This window comes from Coenobita brevimanus, chromosome 40, assembly GCF_032717465.1.
Source record: "Coenobita brevimanus isolate Jiangsu-jjx chromosome 40, ASM3271746v2, whole genome shotgun sequence".
Taxonomy (NCBI): domain Eukaryota; kingdom Metazoa; phylum Arthropoda; class Malacostraca; order Decapoda; family Coenobitidae; genus Coenobita; species Coenobita brevimanus.
The window spans coordinates 1,800,795-1,816,299 of NC_136993.1; the positions used below are offsets into that span (position 1 = coordinate 1,800,795).

Here is a 15,505-nt window from a genome sequence, read left to right on the forward strand (position 1 = left end):
AACCATTTTTAACCTGGCTAGACCTGAAATGACACCAAAGGACCTTGAGTGTTGTGAGTCTTGAGTAGTAGTGAAATGTGAACCCAGTGGACTGCAGGCTGAAGTTGTCCCGTTTCTGTTTTCCACCATCCTCCTTTCAAGGGATAGGGAAGTAGGTGAGGGACGTATAACCCGGCAGTTGAGCCAACTGGTTATATCAGTGCCACCACCTGAAGGTGACCCTCTCCAGCATTATCTTGATCTCAACATGGCTGACATGACAGGAAAATGTATATATTTTGACCTGTAAGTGGCTTGATTTGACCACTGAACTAATGTGGTAATTAGTTCACGATGGAAAATCAAAGCTATTTCAGTTTTTCTTTTATGATGGTTATGTCGATGCTACGTAGGGTATTGTAGGCATTTGTAATTTTTCATTCAGTTCTTTTTTATTGTATTTTGTATAATTATTTTTGTTTTGATCCCTAACTGGTATGTCTTGGAAGAAGTTGTCAGGACCCATTATACATAACCTCAAATTATTTTCAGGCCAAAAATATTTTCTTAGAAAATTTTGGGGCATTTGGTACATAAATTTAGAGAGAGAGAGAGAGAGAGAGAGAGAGCATGTGTGGAGTGCATGCATATATGCTTGTATACAAATTGCACGGTAATATACAGTTGTTGACATACCGAAGCACTGGTCAGATGCGTGATCTGAGAGAAGTACAAGATGCTTATGGCATAGTCCCTAACAGAAAACTGCTAGCTGAATTTCTGTTGCTATAAATAATGCTTCTTTTTTCTCTCTCTCTCCAGTTTCTCACAATTTATAGTACCTTCCATTTGTGAGTAAAGAGTTATGCAGTATATTGAACCATATCACAGACCCTCAAAGAAAACTGACTACAGTGCTTCTCATCACCATGACCGTGTAATGTATGGAATAATGTACCCTAGTCATATATTGTTACATAACCCTTTAGCTGCTGTTCACCCAAGTTTCCATTGTGGTTTATTTCAGCTAATGTCAAATGATTATAATGTGCTCAAGAATCACAAGGCACAAAGAATATTAGAAAACATCGCTGTTAACAGATATCCGAAAAAGAACTTCAGATTTTATTCCAGTTTATCGTACATGATTTTGCTTAGTTCATGGAAACACGTTGCAGGTAGAGGGTTAAAATACAGGTTTTGGCATTGATACTTTTCTAATCTATACAAGAGCAGCATCATTTTTGTAGAATAAGTACTTTATAGGGCTGTTTTGTCCTGATAGGTACTATGTTAAAGTACCGGTGTTTGGCATTGTTACTTTTAATAATATTACTCCCGCACAACTAACAACTTATATAGACCCAAGGAAGCAGGATGATGTCTTTCTACAATTTACTGTTGCTGGTCTAGATGATTTTATTCAGCTTAAGGAAGAATGTCTTGTACTTAAGGGGTTTATTAAGGCTGAGACCTAAATTGTTACAAATCATAATTCACCTCTTTCCCCCCCCCAACAGATTCCAGGAACTGTTATAAAGTAATTAGCTGGATTGGCCCCTTTGTTTAGCTTCCATTCCTTTGAAAACATCAGCAGTACCATGGCCAGTCTCAATATAGGGATTCATTAAGAGGAAGCATAGCATAATTTTTAGGGATTCATTAAGAGGAAGCATAGTATAATTTTTATGTACAGTATGTATGTATCTAACCACTCCAATTTCAAAAGTCTATCCAAGCAGAATAAAATCATCAGAAGGCAGTTATAAGGAACTACCTAATATAGATATGGGCTTACTCCAGTTTTCTTCCTTTCTTATGTTAATGTGAAAGACATCTCCTTGCCCAGTGGGTGATATGAGTGAACCTTTTCTGTGATAGCTGATATTTTACTTACTTAGAGAAATATTGTGAAAGAAGAAAAGTGTGTTTAAGAAACATTGCCACAACTAGTCACAAATACTAACACAAATTTGACTTTATATAATCAGTTAATGGTTAATTGGACTTGAATGTCTTTCATATAAATAAAGGAGTCAACCAAGTATTGTCTGGGATCCTGATACTGTACTGTATATACAGTCGAAGAAAAAAAGGCTGGCCGTCCATCTACCCGGCCAGCCTTTTTTTCTTCGACTGTATGTATGGTACTGATTAGGCATGGTTCTCAGTTCAGGTGATTGACTTCAGGGTAATGTGTTTGGGTTTGTATTCTAATAGAGATGGCACTTTAACACTTTCGCTCATGGACATGTCGATAATGTCTTTGTATTACCTCCAGATGATTTATATTTAACTTTAGGAAAATCTTGTGCACTCAGTGGGTTAGAAGTACAGTAATCTCCATTAAACTCCCTCTCTGTGAAAGGTCTAACCAAAGCCTAAGTAGCTAGTGTAAGTGATAGCATAAAACAAAAAAGACATCCTTGAACTGAAAGTGTTACCTTGATCATTGACCTGGAAAACTTTGATGGTGCAGGTGTTAGCAAAGGTTTCTTTCTTTTCCCAACCCTCCGTGATGCGTGTCACATTCCATGGGGTCTTCCCCCCTCAGCACCCTCCCTGGGAGGTCCTTCCTCACTGAACCATCCTCTGGTGGATCTGTAACATAGTGCACCAGAACATATCTCCAATCCCCATGGCTACTCCTGAGTATCCCCTGGTGAGTCTCCTCCCTTGATTGTTGACTGAGTAGGCTTAGCTTGACTTCACTCAGGTGGGCTCAGCACAACTTGAGTGAGTTCAGCTCAGCTCAAGTGCACAGCATTTGGCTCGGCTTGAGTGAGCTTGGATTTACTTGGTATGGCTCTAGTGGGGTTATTGGTGCAAATTGTGATGATATTGTATTGACTTCAGTAAGGTACAAGAGACCATTATTGAAACAAGATCATTAGACCATCATAAAAAAAATTTCTGGGTTACAGGAAGTCGTCTGGCTTATCCCTCAACGTAGAGGCACTTGAAAGCAGCCCTACATATGTACCACAAAGGTATTATCAAGATCTATCAATTTCTAGATGCCTGGAGTGATACGTGAACCCAGTGGAGTACAGGTTGATGTCCTTCTCCTGTGGGACACCATTCTCCTTTTGAGGGATGGAGAGGGAGCTGAGAGATGTTTATATAGCCAGACAATGAAGCAGCTTGGTTATACTTGTGCTGCCACAAGAAGGCATCCCAGTTCTGCACCAATTCAGGAAAGGATGTATAATCAAGAGCCTTTAATTTCCACACACCTTGAAACATTGAAGTGAAAGACTGGAGGTATACTCTCATACAAATGCCCCTCAGGTTCCTTCCAATACCTTGAAAGGAGGAGGATGGATTGCCAGAGAGTAGTAACATTAGCCTCAGATTTCAGAACATTGGGCTACTTTCAGATACTAGTACTATAGTACTGTTACTACTACAACTTGCCCTAAAGTTGCCATCTCTCCGTCTTCAGTGTTGAGCTGTAATAATAGATTAACAACGGAATATGGTGCTAGTTGGAGAGAAATGCAATGGAAAGGATTTAAAACCGTAATATCTCTCTCACTGCTCTGCGTTAAGCTCAAAAGAATGAAATTCAGGGCCAGATTATGGTGAAAAGAGTAGCAGGCAGGATGAGTGACAGTCTACGTGTATGAAATCTGAGACCACCAGCTAGGTTTTGCATCAGTTTATACGTGATATGATACATGCTGTGTCCTGAGAGATACCTGTAGTGGAGAACCTTTAGCCTAATAATAGTATTTTATTTCGTCTGACGGGGTCATAGAGTAAATGTATGAAAAAAATCTGTGCTCTGATGGACAGTAAGCGGTCTCCACTGTGAAACAAATGTATTTCTCTTCTTGGAATAATAATAATAATAAAAATTGAGCATGTTTCAAAAGAGGCGCCGGTGTAGTAAATTAGATGGAATTTTGACATCCAAGTTATCATTTTGTTCATAGATACTTTCACAAACTTACAAACCGGCGTATATTTATATGTAAATTTTCTCTAAATATTTGAAGTGCAAGAGATTTTGAAATTCGTTAGACATTTTGTCCTTGGGTATTTTTTTTATAAATCTCAAATATTTGAGTGTATTTGTATATATTTTTTAAAAAATCACTGAATGTTTTAAGGAGTTTGGTGTACTTCTTTGTCTACATTAAGTTTTAAAATCTGAAATATTTTTACTAACTTGAACGTGAAGTATAAAAAGTGGCGGTAGGTAGACGAGTGGCTACCGTGCTAATAAACCCTTCAATAATCGGAGACAGAAATAAGGTAAGTTTTATTATAACTATGTGTATACCTTCAACAAGTCCTCAAGATCAATTTGGTGTTAGAATTTATGAAGCCAAGACGCCCTGTGTAGGTGTATGATGTGTCAAAATATACCGGTAGGGTAGACAAGACATTCGAAAAGAGTGAAGGGAGGAAAATTTGAGACATGCAGGACCAGCATCGTATTGTACAGTAAAGATATGTTTCCCAGTAGCTTCCATCTACTGGTAGGAAGTAAATATGGCTGATTTTGACACTGGATTTTACTTCTAGTTCATTGGCCGTACAGTACCATAACCCTCAGTACGGCAGCCTATTAGGATTTTGTCACTGATTTGAGGACCAGCATCTTAATTTTCTCTATTATATTACCACACGGGCGCAGGTCTTTTCAGATTTCTTTTCCAGATGAGTCTTAGGTCAATTAGGATAGAAGTTTTGGTTTGATAAGAATTGAGGGCTTCCAATGTTAGGGCGTAGTAGTAACGCTAGGTGGTTAAAATCATAGGGGGTTTGGGGGCAAAATCCAACAGTTAGGGTGTTAGGTTAGGTTGAAGAACTTTAGTAAGGAATTTCAGCAGGCATCCAGGCAGCTTCCTTAAACCGACAAGAATACGGCCCATTTTTTTTATTACCATTTTTTTTTTTACAGATGAACAGATGAAGGAAAAAGCTAAATGAAAAAAATAATCCATGCGCCATATTACAGGTGTCCTAGTCAGCAGTCCACGGTGTTTAGGGGTTACTCTAGGAAGTTAACATCTTGGCGGCCGAAGTACTCATTAGCTCGGGTGAATTCGGGGGCTCGATCGCAAGGCAGGGCGTCTCCGGCCGAGGCACAAACGAGTCTCTCCTGGTCAAACACTGTCCCCTCGCCGCAAAGGAAGGAGAAATGGCGCGTAACGTACTGATCGTGGTCTATGTATGGCAGGCAGACGTGGAAGACTTGGCAGTTGTTGCTTGTATCTGCGTAGTAGCCGTAGGGAAGGTCTGCGCAGTCGAATCCTGTTGAGACGAAACCTCCCAGCACAGCCGATGCGTTCGAGGGAAGGTTGTAGAAGTCTGGAGTGGATTCACGTTTGGTCCTTGGCATTCCACCCACTGCCACTGCCACAGCTAAGACTGGAAAGGAAAAAAGTTTATTATTATCATTACTTATATCTTCCTGTCTCTCCACGAACATTAGCATCTTTCTTTCTCTCTTCACGTAACTCCGTCTGCCCCTCTAATTCGCACCATTCTTGTTTCTCCCTCCACATAACTCCACGCGCTCCTTTAACTCACATCACTCCTGTCTGTCTCTCCACATGCTCATCTCCTGTCTGTCTCTCCACATAATTCCACACGCGCCTCAGCTATCTAATTGCCACCACTCAAACTCTCGATTGTGTCCTTCCAGAGTGGAGATTACATACTGTCATGCCGCGAATTCTTTACTTCCATGGTCACTTCCCTAGTCATCGTCATGGCTCTCAGTTTATAGATAGAGATATGGATATCTTCCCGAATTTAAGGAATACATTACAGAAAAATCGAATCATCTGAAACTTAAGCTATACTCTCTTCACTTCACCTTAACTTAGCCTAGATTTTCGTCTTTTTTCCAACTTATTTCACGTAGCTCACTAGCAGATAAATGTGATGCTACGGTCCTACATCCTGTCCATAGCACTTATCCGTGACTAGCATCACATTCTGGTGCTACAGCTAAGGATTCAAGATGGAAAGATTGCACTTATAGGCCACGTTAGAGTAAGGGGAATATCTATCTACTGAGAAAGGTGATGGCGGTCTCAGAAACTGTACAAAAATGAATGAAAAAACGAATAAGTAAGCAGGCAAGTAAATAAATAAATAAATCACCTGCCATTGTGTGTTTTCGCCTCAAGGTTGGTCACGTCACTGTACGGAAAGAAGACTGGAAGATATTTTGTCTGTACACTCACCAAGAGCGAAGGACTTCATGATGGAGAGCCAGGGAGGGTGAGGCACGTAGATAGGTGGTGTGGGTATGGCGGGTGAGAGAGGACTGAGTGTTATGGGGACTGGACTGGGGTTATATAGTACTTTCATCCCTCCTACCCTACCTGCCCTACCCCTGTGGTCTATCCCCTTCCACAACCCATGCCCCTTTGTCCTTCCTCTCCCTCACCTCCCATCTTCATGCCCTCCTATCTTGTCCCCCTACCCTACCCTACCCTGTGCTGTACTCTCTTCCCCTACCTACCGTTTCCCATTACCTCTGCCTCTCTGTTCTTCCTCTCCCAGCCCCCTTCTTCTCGCTCCTCCACGCCCTGCACTCCCTTCCCCGCACCCCATCTTGCCCTGCCCTCCCATCCCTTGCTCGTCCTTCCCTCCCTCTCCCATTCCTACCATCCCACTTTCTACCATTCTCTATGCCCTACCATACCCTATCTTGCCCTGCCTTCCCATCCCTGTCCCTACCCTTTTACGTGCCCTACCCTACCCTACCCTACCATACCCTACCCTAACGCCCTACCCTAACCCATCCCACCCTAATGCCCTACCCCCTTGCCTTCCCATCCTTCTTCCCCTCCTCACCACCTCCTCTTCTTCCCCTGCCCTACTCTACCTTGTCCTATCCCCCTCTCCCTGCCCTATCCATTCCATACCCTCTCTCTCTCTCTCTCTCTCTCTCTCTCTCTCGTCGTACCTACCAATCCAGATTCCCTGATTTTATGGTCCTCGCCTTCACAATAAAATATCTCACCAAACATTATGCTTTGCCTGAGAATACCTGTTTATCTATCTATCTATCTATCAGTTCCCAGACGCCTTAATCCCGTAAGGGGTGGCTACAAACAAATCGCCTCCATGTCGCCATGTCCCCCGCCTTTTCACTGCCCTCCCCCCAGCTCACACCCCTCTCTCTCATATACCTCTCCACTCCATCCCTCCATCTCATTCTCGGCCTCCTCCTTCTCCCCTCTCCATCTCACTCACGTACACTCTCCTCGTTAGTCTCTCACTCTCCATCCTCTCCACATGGCCAAACCACCTCAGTATATTTCTCCTAACGCTTTCTATTACATTCACATCCACACCGCAACACTCCTTCACGTCCTCATTTGTCAGGCTGTCTCTCCATGTAACTCCTTATAATATCATTCCTACCTTTTCCCAAGCGATTTATTTTGCTTATCATACCTTACGCCCTCTTCTGTGGAGGCAGCGATAGAAACAGATGGCTTTCCCTATCCCCTGAAGAGAGAATGGTGGTGTGTGGCCTGGAAGCTTTGAACAGCAGTCCACTGGGCTTATGTATGAGCCTGAGGTAACTACTACTACTACTATAATAATCTCAGCAACAACAACTACTACTACTAATACTACTGCTACCACTGCTACTGCTACTACTACAATGGTTACGGCTACTGCTACAACAGATATTACGAAAGGGCCTCTTGTAGTGAAAGTGTTAAGCCATGATGTATAGTGTGAGGGGTTAATGAGAGAGAGATAGGTAAGTAGGTAGGTAGGTAGGTAGAGACAGAGAGAGAGAAAAAAAAAAATCCTCCAATATCCACTTTCGCCTCCTTTTATTCAGAGAGAGAGAGAGGTAGAAAGGTAAGTAGGTTGGTAGTTAGGTAGAGAAAGAGAGAGAGAGAGAGAAATCCTCCAATCCACTTTCGCCTCCTTTTATTCAGAGAGAGAGAAATCCTCCAATATCTTCTTTTATTCACTTTTCTAACTGCATTTCTTCCCAAGGCCAAACTCAGGGCCATCTCACTCCTCTATTTCTCTCCCGTAATAAAAGTCTATTATTTAAATCGTCACTAATTCTTCCAGCACATATTTTCGTCTCCCTTTCTTCTTCCACTGACCTACTTACTGCATCTCAAGGCCAAGAGTCGAGATAGGAGTGAAGAGGATACGTGCGAGGTAATACGTGAGAGGCAATACGTGAGAGGTAATACGTGAGGGGCAATACGTGAGAGGCAATACGTGAGGGGCAATACGTGAGAGGCAATACGTGAGGGACAATACGTGAGAGGCAATACGTGAGGAGCAATACGTGAGAGGCAATACGTGAGGGGCAATACGTGAGAGGCAATACGTGAGAGGTAATACGTGAGGGGCAATACGTGAGAGGCAATACGTGAGGGGCAATACGTGAGAGGCAATACGTGAGGGTCAATACGTGAGAGGTAATACGTGAGGGTCAATACGTGAGAGGCAATACGTGAGAGGTAATACGTGAGAGGTAATACGTGAGGGGCAATACGTGAGGGGCAATACGTGAGAGGCAATACGCAAGGGGCAATACGTGAGAGGCAATACGTGAGGGGCAATACGTGAGGGGCAATACGTGAGGGGCAATACGTGAGAGGCAATACGTGAGAGGCAATACGCAAGGGGCAATACGTGAGAGGCAATACGCGAGGGGCAATACGTGAGAGGCAATACGTGAGGGTCAATACGTGAGAGGTAATACGTGAGGGTCAATACGTGAGAGGCAATACGTGAGAGGTAATACGTGAGAGGTAATACGTGAGGGGCAATACGTGAGAGGCAATACGCAAGGGGCAATACGTGAGAGGCAATACGTGAGGGGCAATACGTGAGGGGCAATACGTGAGAGGCAATACGTGAGAGGCAATACGTGAGGGGCAATACGTGAGGGGCAATACGTGAGAGGCAATACGCAAGGGGCAATACGTGAGAGGCAATACGCGAGGGGCAATACGTGAGGGGCAATACGTGAGAGGCAGCATTACTCCTCTCTTCCTTTCCTGTAATCAAAGTCTACTGTTTGACTCCTATTTCCTTCACAGCTCCAAATGGCCTGGTTTCCAAAAGGGCTTAAGAATTTCCACCTGATACTGCAGTCCTCTCGCTGCCAAGAGTAATATTCACGCCTGCTGTTTCTCCCGTGTTATAAAAGTCGGGGTGATCATTGTATTTCACTGAGAGCTGAGGAAATTGTAATGTTTTCGCTATTTACATTAAACTTAAGTCCTTTCAAACCTCTAATCTAAGTTCTATTTAAATCCGTCTATCTATCTATCTATGTATAACCAGACGCCTTAATCCTGTAACGGGTGGCCATAAACAAAGCGCCTCCATGTCGACCTGCTACTGCTACTACTACCACCACCACGGCTATTACTACTACTACCACCTCTACAACTACTACTACTACTACCATTTCTAATACTCCATCTCCTCCTTTTCCTTCTCCTCCTCCCCCTCCTGCTACTACTATTACTATCCATCCCTTCATTACTTTCCATTTTAACGATTCTCCAACCCTATCCTCTCTTCTATCTTTCTCTTCCCACCGAGACACGTAACCAACACCCAGACATAAACCACTTTCCCTGCCAGAGAGAGAGAGAGAGAGAGAGAGAGAGAGAAGAAGAGAGAGAGTGGCAGAGACAAAGACAGAGGAGAGAGTAAAGGAAGAGAGACAGATAGAAGGAAAGACCATGGGTTACAGAGGTAGAGACATGAGAGAGAGAGAAAGAGAGAGAGAGAGAGAGAGAGAGAGAGAGAAGGGTGTAGTCAAGGAGTATGTAATGAGTATTTACGAGAAAGTCAGTGTTATCTATGCAGCAGAAACATGGCCAGGGGGGGCTGGGGTCTGTCAGGTAATGCAGTGGCTGTCCTTTCTCCCACAGGTAAGGCCCTTCACCTTTGTCCTCTTGATTAATTTATTACCTGAAACACCTGGACCTGTTGGATGCGAGAATGACGAGGTGCAAACGTACAATTTTGAGCATCACGCTTACATTTCCGTCGATTTGTGCTGCACTCACGGGGATGTGTATGAGATGCGTGTGGTGTGGGTGTGTGGTGTGTTTGGGATGTGTTTGGTGTGTGTGTGTGGTGTGGATGTGTGGTGTGTCTGGCGTATGTCTGAGGTGTGTGTGGTGTGGGTGTGTGGTGTGTCTAGGGTGGGTATGAGGTGTGTGTGGTGTGGGTGTGTGGTGTGTCTGAGGTGTGTGTGGTGTGGGTGTGTGGTGTGTCTGAGGTGTGTGTGGTGTGGATCTGTGGTGTGTCTGGGGTGTGTATGAGGTGTGTGTGGTGTGGGTGCGCGGTGTGTCTGGGATGTTTGAGGTTTGTGTGGTGTGGGTGTGTTGTGTCTGAGGTGCGTGTGGTGTGAGTGTGTGGTGTGTCTGGGATGTGTCTGAGGGATGTGTGGTGTGTCTGGGGTGTGTTTGAGGTGTGGGTGTGTGGTGTGTCTGAGGTGCGTGTGATGTGCGTGTGTGGTGTGTCTGAGGTGTGTGTGGTGTGTGTGTGTGGTGTGTCTGAGGTGTGTGTGGTGTGTCTGAGGTGTGTGTGGTGTGTGTGTGTGGTGTGTCTGAGGTGTGTGTGGTGTGTGTGTGTGGTGTGTCTGAGGTGTGTGTGGTGTGGGTGTGTGGTGTGTCTGAGGTGTGTGTGGTGTGGATCTGTGGTGTGTCTGAGGGATGTGTGGTGTGGGTGTGTGGTGTGTCTGAGGGGTGTGTGGTGTGGGTGTGTGGTGTGTCTGAGGGATGTGTGGTGTGGGTGTGTGGTGTGTCTGAGGGGTATGTGGTGTGTCTGGGATGTGTCTGAGGGATGTGTGGTGCGTCTAGGGTGTGTCTGAAGGATGTGGTTAGAGACAAAGGACAGCATTTGGAATATCACTTACAGGTGGGTGAAGGTGAGGGTCGGTGAAATTAAAAACTTGCCCTTTGTCTCATTTATTATACGAGAGACTTTTTGAGCTGAAGGGATTAGATCTAGACTTCAATAATCCATTCAGTAAAAGAGGGAATATTGTATCATATGTAGAAATACGCTGGTAAGGAAGAGGTGTTTAGGAGCCTTCTTAAACGACGAATGTACGTGGCCTTATCAGGTAATTAAGTGGCAGTCCTTTCTCCTGCAGGTGAGGGGCGTCACCATTGTTCTTACTGTAGACTGGTTTATTGGTCAACAGTTTCTCGTCTACAGCCTCCATCCCTTCACTACAGGAGGGCAAGCTACGGTGGTCGGATCGGTAGCGTTGTGTCTACCAGTCCCTCTGACCTGAGTTCAATCCAGTGTTATATTCAGCAGTACGTACGTTCATCTGTTCTCACATGTTCACACACACTCAAGGTTCCCCAGATGATATAATTGTTCATAGTCAGCCAGAACGAAATATAAAGGCTTAATTATGGTATACTAGTAAGCTTTCATTCTCATGAAGATCTTTTCGAAGTGGAGTGGTTTGATGTACCCTCTGTTAACACACTTATTGCGAGCATTTTCACTAGCTGAATAAAATCGTCTGGAGGTTGCTGCTGTCTGGCCGATCAGACCCATCAACCACAGGCAAGCAACCACCCCTACAGAGATGTCCCGTGCAGTGAATCAATGTTCCCTTCCAGTTAACAGCGTCCCGCAACAGCCAGGCGCAGGGAAAAGTGTGGTTTGGTTCCTGGATGAACGCTGCATTTGCATCTCCATCCAGTTAGCAGGGACACCATAACAGGCTCCACATCACCTCATTATCTAGTTATATGGTTACCACCCAACGTTGTAAATTGTTTCCTGGGTTTCAGGAAAACATTTAAGCTTGTCACTAAGTGTAGAGCCACGTGAGGTGGAAAGAAGAGTAATAAAAAGTGACAGGAAGGAAAGGCGGAAGTAGGAAGAGAGAAGGGTAGACACAGAAACAGGAGAGAGGTGAAGGAGGAAGTAGGCAGCGCACTACATCAAGTGAGTGGATGATGGTCGTCACCACCACCTACCACCTCGTCTGGAAGCAGGAAGATCAAACCAGCTACAAGAGCAGCAGGGTGGCGGTGGCAATGGGGAAAGTTCCTGTGAATTTATTTTACCTTCTGATTTTCCCTCTACGTCAGCTGGACCCAATGCCGCGTAGGACAGTGTGTGTGGATGCTGTGACTCGTATCCTCGTTGGTTAAGGAAGCCCCCTAACACCTCTTCCTTAGTGATTTATTCTTGGACGTGGCCGGTTAATATCCTTTTGTACGTTGTGTAGATGATGGAGATTAATAGGATTTACGTTACACTTGAGCAGAAGAGGACAGTAAAGTGTAATAAAGAAAATAAATCGCTCAGGCAAAGGTGTTAATGGCCTTTTGTACATTATTTATGCAGAGTATGGCGATATTGGAGTGATGTTTGAAGGAAGAGGACAGTAAGGTGTAATAAACAAAATAAATCGCTTAGGAAAAGGTGCTAATGGCCTTTTGTACGTTACTTATGTAGAGTCTGGCAATAGTGGAAGGTTTTATGTTGCACAGAAGAGGACAGTAAGGCGTAATAAGCAAAATAAATCGCTCAGTAAAAGGTGCTTCGTCGTTTATCTACTCCGGCTAATAGATATGACAGCACCTTTACCTAGTGTACCTGGAGCTCATTTGGGAGGTGAGTTTGTGAGATGACGTGTGAGGTATGGTTCTCTCTCTCTCTCTCTGTTCTTTCTTCCTTTTTTCCTACTTTTCTCGATCTTCCCCCCCCCTCACCTCTCTGTCTGTCTGTCTGTCTGTCTGTCTCTCTCTCTCTCTCTCTCTCTCTCTCTCTCTCGTCCCCAGTGACCTTTCTCCTTCTTTACTGCACCATCTTTAACACCCTTGGATGGCATTTTCGTGGATTGTCACACTCGGGTTCCCGTGACTCAGCTGAATAAAAGTGAGTAAATTGGGATGAGAGAGAGAGAGAGAGAGAGAGAGAGAACAACAACAACAATAGCAACAACTGTAACCTCTAAACACGTAGGGAAAAAAAAAATGGCTTTCGGATTGTATTTCCTTATTTTCCAGGCGCAGTGTGGGTGGGTGTGGTGTGGGCGGTATGGAGCAGTGTGGGCGTGGGCGTGGCAGCAGGAGGGGCAGAGTCTGGCGAACTGTACTCCTCTTTGGCACAACTGGAGACTCTGTTTAATTTTGATCAGGTACACTTGCACACAGGAGTATCTCTCTCTCTCTCTCTCTCTCTCTCTCTCTCTCTGGCCTTTGAGACTTCGTAACACCTCTTCCTTAGCGATTTGTTTTGCATTATTATTATTATTATTATTATTATTATTATTATTATTATTATTATTATTATCATCATCATCATCATCATCACTATTGCTTCTACTGCTACTACCACTAACACTACTACTACTACTACTATTGCTACTACCACTCTTATTATTATTATTATTATTATTATTATCATCATCATCATTACCTATCATCTTCTTCAGGTGGTTGGTGAGGCGCTAATGAATTTACCTGAGCATATCCCCGCCGTTTCCGCCTACCTGTCCTCCTACACCGCCCTCCTCGTGGATCGAACCCGGGGCCTTCCAGTCACATCCAGCCCCCTTCACGTGTACGCACTGATCAAGAGGGTGTGGAGCTACTGGCCTGCCGTCAAGAAGGCACTAAGAACTTATCAATATTCAGGTTTGTTGAATTCTTTGCTTCATATTGTAAAAGGAAGTAAGGATTGAGCTGTTGGTTTTTGTGGCTATCTGTCTATCTGTCTATCTATCTGTCTGTCTGTCTACCCACCTACCTACCTTCCTACCTATCTACCTACCTACCTATATATCTCTGTCTACCTGTCTGTCTGTCTACCTACCTACCCAGCTATTTATCTATCAGTCTATCTATCTATCTATCTGTAGCCAGACGCTTTAATCTGGTAAGGGCTGGACACAAACAAATCGCCTCCATGTCGCCCTGTTCTCTGCCATTGGACTGCCCTTCCTCCAACTCAACTCCCACCCCCCTCCTCTGTCATTACATATCTCCATTCCATCTCTCTATCTTATCCTTGGTCTCCCTTTCCCTCTCCCTCTCTGCCTCACTCACACCCATTCTCCTACATATTCTCCTAGTCAGTCTCTCATTCTCCATCCTCTCCACATCAACACCACAACGCTCCTTCACTTTCTGTGTCTCTCCATTCCATCCTCCCATCTTATTCTTCCCTTCCCTCTCTCTCCCCTTCCACCTCACCCTCATCCATTCTCCTACATACTCTCCTAGTCAGTCTCTTGTCCACAACACCACAAAGCTCCTTCAGTTTCTTGTCTCTCTATCTCTTCAAGTAATTCCAAATGCTCCTCTCACATGAACTGCCGTCAATAATTCTTTCTTTTCATGTGGTGGTGGTGTGTGTGGCGGATGTGGTGACGTGTGGTGATGTGTGGCGGATGTGGTGATGTGTGGTGAAGCCGTGGTGAAGTGCCGTGATGAGAGGGCCGAGTGTGGTGACCTGGCTATGAGCAACGAGTGTGTCATCAACAGAGAATACATGCTACGAAACTGTCCACGCTCCTGCCACACCTGCCCATCAAAAGGTAAGTCCCCGCCTCTCACACAACTATACTCCTTTTACTCTAACTTGGCACTGGAGGGGGACGCCTTCACGTGGTGGCACTGATATAAGTGGGCTGCTTCACTGCCTGGTTATACAAACGTCCCTCTGTTCCCTCCCTATTCGCTATGAGAGGATGGTGGACTGCAAGAGGAGGGCAACTTCAGCCACTGGGTGCACGTTGCAGATGTACCTAGGACTACTACTACTACTACCACTACAACTACTGCTACTACTATTATTTCTTCTACTACTACTACTACTACTACTACTACAGTAATGTTTTCTGTCGTAAGCTTATTATTATTTACATTACCATTCTTTTCATGTCTTTATATTATATTTCCAGACTGCAACTTCTCTTTTTATTTTTTCTTTTCTGTTTACAAAGATGAAGATTTTTTAAAAGTTATTATTAGAAGCAGTTAATTAAGTTCTTTGCTAATTTATTTTTTTACATTACAGTGCTGATTATTTTTAAGAGATTTGGATAGATTTGGAAACTTTTGAGATGTGAAGGAATTTTTAACCGCTGCTATTCTGACTCTCTCTCTCTCTCTCTCTCTCTCTCTCTCTCTCTCTCACACACACACACACACACACACATACACACATCCACCTGTCATCAATTCTAACTCTGAAACCCACACATATCCACCTCTCTCTCTCTCTCTCTCTCTCTCTCAGCTGCACTAACCCCAGCCTCTCTCTCCCACGCCCACACCGCCCACAGAACTCGTCCGTTTGATGGGTGTGCTACGGGAGACAGAAAGTTCCACAGAGCTGCCCACAGAGACTGACTTGAAGGGCGCGTCTGTGGCTCTGGCGCGTCTACAGAAGGTCTACAGGATCCCCGTCGGAAGTTTCATGGCCGGACATCTTGCTGACGTCACTTCCGCCCTCAGTAGGTGCCATGTTTGCTACGTCACTTCCGCTCTCAAGTGATATCTTTTACCAC

General features: G+C 44.4%; 1 protein-coding gene across 1 annotated transcript; it reads right to left on the minus strand.

The window, feature by feature from the left end:
• Positions 1-4,981: 4,981 nt before the first annotated feature.
• Positions 4,982-5,332, minus strand: LOC145397246 (U-scoloptoxin(01)-Cw1a-like). Its single transcript, XM_080270442.1, has one exon. The coding sequence runs from the start codon at positions 5,330-5,332 to the stop codon at positions 4,982-4,984; it is 351 nt and encodes a 116-aa protein (XP_080126568.1).
• Positions 5,333-15,505: the final 10,173 nt, after the last annotated feature.